General features: G+C 32.8%; 1 protein-coding gene across 1 annotated transcript; it reads left to right on the top strand.

The window, feature by feature from the left end:
- Nucleotides 4,285-5,427, top strand: LOC104790482. The gene has a single exon (XM_010516242.2). It carries the CDS (start codon nt 4,598-4,600, stop codon nt 5,264-5,266), a length of 669 nt encoding a protein of 222 aa, XP_010514544.1. The 5' UTR covers nt 4,285-4,597; the 3' UTR covers nt 5,267-5,427.

The raw sequence follows: 8,114 nt of genomic DNA, 5'->3' as shown, positions 1-8,114 counted from the left end.
TGGAGCTACGAATGCAGAGGTGGTGCCCATAAAGCCGTCTAATTCACTAGGAATCAAGAAGACTCGCAAATCAAAAGGAAGGAGAAAGAGGAGGTGGAGCAAACGAAAAGCTACACAAGTTAGGTCTCAAAGTCAGCTTATAAAACCTTGTCAATCTCACTCTGATATTCCCTGTTCCAAGAATGGCGAAGATTCCATGGATACTCATCTGTCGGTAGAGAATGAAGAGGTTGATGTCGGTAAAGGGTTGGACGAGACTAAGATAAAGCCGCTTCGTCGTTTGGATCATGGGTTAACTTCAGTTAAATGCAATGTATATCCAACTTCAGGATCCACAAATGCTACTGTCTTCAGTGTGAATGCAACAAATCGATCAACAGTTGAAGACTTGAAATCAAGAATGGGCCCTGAGTTGGTTGATCCATGTTCTGAGTTGAAAGCTAATGCAGTGGTGTCATATCAAATCAGTGAGTCTCTGAGAGCTGACGAAAATCGCCTTGTGAAGTATACATACCAAAGGAAACGGAAAAAGGGATCTTTAAACTTAAACGATGTCAATAACCACACTCCACGGAAGAGAAAGGTGGAAGAGAAAGAAAACAATGCATAAGATCTAATTGAATCCAGTTCTGAGTAATGAATCATCTACGAGTAACCCCACAGTTAGGTAACTATCTATTCATGTTTCACAGTTGCTAGTTGCTACTAGAGACAAAATATCTGATATGACAGTGCTTACAACTATTAGTACTCACAGCATTTGTTCAGTTAATGCTGCTCTTTTGGTCATGTGCAGTTTATTTCCTTGTCTGAAAACTGATGGTACAGTGGCAAAGCTTTGTTCAAGGGAACTAGCTTGTATATCAAACTAAAGTCTTAAAGCTTAGAATTATGTATTTATCTATCTTGACACCTTATTGTGAACAACCCTATTGTTTTTTCTTGGTGTCATTGGAACTTAGAGAACACCAGTTATTTTAGCTCTTTAAATGAAGTAATTTATGTGGGTTTTGAGATTTTAGTGACGCAAGGGAGAATCATAACTAATTATTATGTGAGTTTTGAAAGTGTTAATTATTACCCAAGGGTGTCTCAAAAGCCCATTGACCTCGAATACCCTATAGTCATGCCAAACCCCATAATCGAAGTTGAAACTATAACCAAACCTGAATGAACCTCGTTATAAAAGAATATGAACACAACCAAGTTTCGTTACCATAGAGTTCATAGTTTCTACCATTTCATGCAACCCATTCAAGGGATAAAACATACACAAAATCATTTTTACAACAGTCTTCTTTTGACGAGATCCAAGCCATTCATGTAGTTTTTGGATGTTTTGCATCCAAACACCGATGTCATCAAGAATCGTACCAAACTCTCAATAAGCTTAACCATTTATTGACAATCACTTTTACTGTATTTTTAATAAATTTCTACTTCTTTCCTTTCTTGAAATTGTTACGCTAGAAAACAGCGACCTGATTTATGATCAAAATACATAGGGTACGAATCTTTTTAGCGATAAAGAAATTTCTTTAAAGTGATTAAACATTTAGAAGTGATACAAGATAGTGGTAAGAGATGTGATAAACATTTAAACAGTAAGAGTGATTAAACATTTAGAAGCGATACAAGATAGTGGTAAGAGATGTGATAAACTAAATATTGGCTGTTCTATTAAGACTACTTGGTAAAAAATTTATAAGAATTTATAAAAAGGGTAATATTAGTAGATAGGACAAATATGGAGTAAAATAAACAAAATACCACAATAATATTTTTTTTTTATAGGAAAATACCATAGGGCCCATGTTTTTGTTTTTGTGTTAGATAGAAAGAGTGAAAGATTTGGTGTGATTTTTAAAAATAACATGTAATATTTATATTTTACATGTTATATTGAACTAAATAGCGTATAATTGTAAACCCAAACCGACAAATAATCTCGTTTTAATTGTAAAATCTAAATCCTAACCATCTCATATGTGAATCCAAACCGACGTATAATATGTGAACCCAAACCGACATATAATTTCGTTCTAATTGTAAAATCTAAACCCTAACCATCTCATTTGTGAACCCAAACCGACATATAATTTCGTTCTAATTGTAAAATTTAAACCCTAATCATCTCATTTGTGAATCCAAAACCGACATATAATTTCGTTTCAATTGTAAAATCTAAACCCTAACCATTTCATTTGTGAACCCAAACCGACATATAATTTCGTTCTAAAAAATGACATGATATTTAAATAAATAACATGTAATATATGCAATGGGTATAAAAGTAATTGTATACGAAGAGAGAAAACATCCTGTCACATCAATGGTAGTTACTTAATTCTTTTTGATTTTTGTTAATTCTTTTTGATTTTTGTTGTATCTAGTGCATATTATCTTGTAAAAATGTTGAACATTACTTCAATATTTTCGTGAGGTGAGTATTACATGTTAGAATACTAACATAATTAAAGACTCGATGAAGTAAGTAAGGAACACCAAAGGAACGAAAAAAGTAACTGACAGTTTTATTTATCAATATGGATTGTATATGTTAATTTCACCTTATTGTGTTCATATTTGTGTGTTTCTTGAGTCACCACCTTTTTCAAAACAAAAAAAGAAAAAAAAACTTAATAAAAATGCAAATTTTTTTAGTAACAATGTTTAAAATCTGATTTAAATTTATTTACTAAAATTTCTGAATTATAAACATTTTTGTCGATCGAATGAATGCAAATTCTTGATTTCTATACATTACACTAGTATTATGTTATAATATTTTTTTTAACTTTTTGAATGAATCCATATTTTAAAAATTGTCAGTAAAATATATATATATATATATAATTTTGAATGATATCTGCTTAAAATATAGTATATCAATATATAAGTACAAAATGTTTTTTGGGATTAGAACATTACCAAAACAGAAACCGCATGTGTTTGGGAAAGAAGAACAAACATGGGGGCCACAATGCCATGAGATAATTAACAAGACAGAGAGCAGCAGGCGTGTAATGTGTTTTAATTATTATATTTAAAATTTTTAACACTATTGTTTTTTTATAATTTTTTTTTTGTTAACTCAGGGGTAATCCTAAGCCCATATAGGCCCACCCTGGGGAAAGGGCAATTCATGGATAGACCCCCTTCCAGGTATTCAAATGGGTCGAAAACAAGGACCCATACCCATGTGGGTGTCCGAGAATTCGTGAGAAAGTTCCTTCTAGCAGGGTTCGAACTCGGATTGTGTTTGCAACCAGAGGCGGTCCTTACCATTAGGCCACGAAGACCCGGACAAAAAAATTTTCATACTGATGACGTATTTTTATTCAATATTCCAACTTGTTAAAAAAAGTTTATACTTTTGTTTACATATTCCCATTTTCCGAAAACTGTGTTCGCTCCTCTCAGCTTAGCATGCGGTATCGCATTAAAACGTCACTTTGAGTAGCTTACACTTCTCTGATATATTTTTCCACTAAGGAAATAACAACCCAATATATTTATTTGGTTATTTGCATTTTTGAATAGAGCTGTCTCAAGCGTATTTAACCGCAGTTGAACTGTCTATGCGTACAACTGACCAAAAATATGGTTGTCCGCTTTTGGTACACAACATTTGGGGGACATGAGTAGCGAAAGAGTTAATAACAAAAACATCCTTTTCAAATAGTAGTGTTTCTAAACTAAGTATTTTATAAGTATATACAGTACTTACATAAAAAAATATACGTCAACACTAAAAAGTAAATATACTTAACCATTAGTCAAATCTCTACATTCGTAGGGAGTAAGATTCGATCTCTGGTGTGATGGTGCTTTATGTATTAAGCACTTACCATTGACTTGCATTAAGATTACTTCACACTTATCTTTATATTTATCACTTAAGTTTTGTTAAATAAGCTAAATTTGTGAAAAAAAAATTTGCGTTTCTCAGTCTTTGTCCATGATTTAATGTAATTCACGGACAGTCCACCCAATTAGTAGTTCTAATTTTGAGCTATTGCATGTATTAACAATGTAGTGAAAATATCGATTGATATTAACTGTAAGCAAAATATAAAAAGCAGTCCAAAAAAATTGATATGATGAAACTAAACCTGCATAATATAGAATTCAAAAAGCTACTTAAAACATAAGAATTAGAATATTTAGTTTTTATCTTAAAAGTAAAGATTGAAAAAAAATGAAAAGTAAATTTATATATAGTGGAAGATGAAAATGATTGGTTTAAGGAAAAATGGTCCCCGAGATTTTTTTTTAAAAAAGGGAAACAAGAAAAGCAGAAAGAAAACATAAGAAACAGAGGAAAATCAGAAAAGCCTGAGAAGAAAGTAATAATAATATGTCTGGAATAAGAGCAGATTTGAAGGGCATGCCTGTTCTTTGTCTCCTCCACCTCTTCTTCTTCTTCTCCTTCTACCTGTCTTTTCATTTTCATTTTGTTCTTTCTGTTCGCCATTTGGTCTTCCACAATCGGACCCACCAAATTCTTTGCTTAAGGAATCTTGAAAATTTCGTATAAGAATCGTTTTGGAGGAAGAAGAAAAAGAAACAGAGCAAAAGACAGAGAGATATAACAATGGAGATGAAGAGAGACATTAGAGTTGAGAAGAAGGAGGAAGAAGACAACATGTGTACTTCGTTGTTGACAGCAGTTGTTGTTCTCTCCATGGCTTGTCTTAAACATTTCTCTTCTGTATCGTATTTGATCGAGCAATGGCGTTCTTTGGTCTTTCTTCTACTCAACGTTGTCCTCTTAGCGGTTTACTTCACCTCAACTCGTCCTAGCTCCGTTGAGACTCATGACTTGATCAAGACTCGTCGAGGAGGTTGTAGATTGAGAATGATGCGAGGGAAGAAGGATAAGCTTAAGAAGAAAAAGACAAGGATTGTGGAGGAACCAGCTTGTTCTGACCAAGATTTCTTAGTTGTTGAGCCAAGAGAAGTGATAAAGAAGTGTGTTTTAGTGGAGGAGACGAAAAGGGATTTTCCTGAAATGAAGGAAACTGTGACAGATTGCTTGTTTCACAAGAAAAAAGTAGACCTTAATGGAGAGGAAGATGAATTCGAGCCAGGGAGGTTATCCAATGAGGAATTGAACGAGAGAGTAGAGGCGTTCATCACGACGTTTCGACAACATTTGGTGCTTGATGCGCGAAAAGGCAGAGTCAGTGATCCTGAGCAGAAGATGAGATCAAATGACTCTGACATTAGGTTTTTAGGTCGGGAAGTCACTTGTTCGGTTTAAAAGTTTCTCTACAATTTTTTTTTTCTTTTTAACATTCGTTCGGGTTTGTTCGCTATTTGGCTTTACTTTTTTTGTGGGATTTGAGCTAAATAGCGCAAAGGATCTTTTTTTTTTTTTTTTTCGGAATGTAATGTCATAAGACACAAAGACTATTCAAAACCTCTACAAAAGAGCCAAAATTGAAAAACTAAATCTTCTTATATGTTATATGTAAATCCCACAATTACATAAACCAGTAGAGCGAAAGTTCAAATGTCATCGAGATTCACATTTACGAATTTTGAGTGTCAAGTTAATTATAAGAAGGGAAGATGAGCTCTTCGTCGTAATGCACAAGGATCTCTTGACATGAAAAACGTAATACTTTTATTGATATCACTTATCAGTAAGAGTTGTACAAAATGTTTAGTTAAAGAAGAAAGTGAATACAATTACTTACATTGAGCTAGTCATATGTAGAGTAAAAATGTGGATTCCCTTCTTCATAGTACCTCATTTGAATTTATAACACATTTGGCTCATATCGATTACAAGATCCCCATTGCGACGTGCACTTTCAATCTTTGGACAGTTCTCCGTGATTCTTGAATTATCCGGAGTTCCATTGACTTCACAATCAATTCTGAACCTTCCTGCTAGGCTAAGCTTGATGGACAATGGCTGCAATCGAACAATTTATTGATTTGTTGATACCAACAGATGTCACAATACACTAAGTCCATGAGACAAATCACAAATGTGACACCAATAAAGAATGAAGGTAATATTACCAACACCAATTTAGTTCATATTTGATAGGTTGATTTATTTTATTTTTTTGTCAAGAGGTTGATTTAATTAGTTAATCTTTTTTTTTTGTTAATTAGTTAATCTTGTTTGATAGTTTGATTTAAGGGCCAATTTGTGCACTAACTAAAAACACAAATCTATACTAAATAAAAGTAGGAGCTATAAGCTCCTAAGACTGTCACATAGGGTTTAAAACATCCAATAGAGATTCGACATGTCATTAATTAACATTTTTTAAAATTTCCAGAATTTTGTATATTAAGATGTTTTAAATGACCAATCAAAATTAGAGATCTCAATATTTAATATTTTTGATATTATGCAAAATTTCTATATTAAAATACTTATAAATAAGTGTATGTACAACGCCCCACATTGGCTAGAAAAGTTTTAGACAATAGCTGAGAACCATTAGAAATAAAATTAATATGCTTCCAACTACGAACATGAAACTTGATTTAACAAGCGTCCAAATTTAAAGATTTAAAAATTTAAAAAGTTTTAAATATTACAATTACAAACTTTTAAAAGGTTCAAAAATATTATAGTTTTAAATATTACAGTTATAAACGTTTAAAAGGTTCAAAAATATTATAAATATTAAAACTCTATATAATATTTAAAAATATTATAAATACCCCATAGAAAGTTTAAAATATTATAAAAGTTTCAATACGTATGGATCTATACCCGAGTAAGTATACAAGAGAAAGAATAATTGAGTTCATGTATTGATTATGTTGATCCATGAATTGCACAAATTTTACGAAAAAGAGGCAATAATTTTGGTTTTGGAGTTTGATGGGTTACCTAGTTTTATGGTAGTTTAAAAAAAATTGAAATGATTATTCAGTGGAAGAATGTGAAATAGCTGAGGAGGAAGAGGAAAAAGAAGAGTGTAATGAATAACCGGACAAAAAAAATAATGATGACAATTATCACGAAAATTTGACAATGAAAATGACGATAAGAAATATGAAGGATAAGAAAACAGTGGAAAATACACAAAGATATAGATGGTGGTGGTCAATTAAATATGAGAAAATGAGATTAATTCATTATTCTAAAAATGTTTCGTTTGTCCCGTGGTCAAATGATTTAGTATATGCAACATCACCAGTTCGAATGTTCAGTCCGCCTCGCCTCAACGTCAAGTTAAATCTGATTCTTTTGATCAGATTTTTTTTTTAACACAAGTGATTTTAAGATTTTTTTTTTAAAATTGTGTATCTAATTTTTTTTTTGCCTTAATAGTAATTTAAAGGTTTCTACAAGATAATATGTCATAATTGTCATCAATACAAAATTTTATAAATTAACCCACGCATAGCGTGGGTTCAAAACCTAATATAATTAAGAATATAGCACCATATTAAAAAAAAAGAGAATACAATGAGGGTAAAGTAAAATTACTATTTTAGTGTGTTGTGGTAGTGGAGAGTAGTGGTGGCTGATGGCCGGTGGTGGAGGTCGGAGGAGGTGGCCGGAAGAAGTGGACGGCGGCAGTTGCTGGCAGTGGTGATCGGCGGTGGTGGCGAGGGTGTCGACGATGGTGACCAGTGGTGGTGCCGGTAGTTGTGGCCGGTGGTTGTGGTCGACGGTGGTTGCTAGCGATGGTGACCAATAGTGGTTGCCGGCAATGGTGACTGGCGATAGTTGCCGGCGGTGGTGACTGGCGGTAGTTATCAGAGGTGGTTCCTGGCAGAGGTTGCCAACTATAGTGACTGGCGGTAGTGGTAATAGGGATGGTGGTGGAGGGATATAATTGTATATATCATAGCTTATATAGTGTATATTATCTTTTAATAGTTAGCGTAGTTAGTTTTTGAATTAAAGTTTATTTGTTGATTATAGAGTGTAATTCCTCTTGATTTAATGTAGTTTTTTAACATTAAATTATATAGGAAGATGAAATCTGATATCTTATTGAATAAACACGTTTAAATTTTCTTATATTGACTCCAAATATTACATATATATACTGACAAAAGAGAAAAACCAAAATTTCCGTGATCTTCGCTCCACAACGACTAACTAAAGATGTAAATGATTATTCATG

This window comes from Camelina sativa, chromosome 6 (genome assembly GCF_000633955.1).
Source record: "Camelina sativa cultivar DH55 chromosome 6, Cs, whole genome shotgun sequence".
In the NCBI taxonomy this organism is placed as follows: domain Eukaryota; kingdom Viridiplantae; phylum Streptophyta; class Magnoliopsida; order Brassicales; family Brassicaceae; genus Camelina; species Camelina sativa.
Note: the sequence above shows the minus strand (reverse complement) of the source record. Positions and strands in the feature narration are given on the sequence as shown.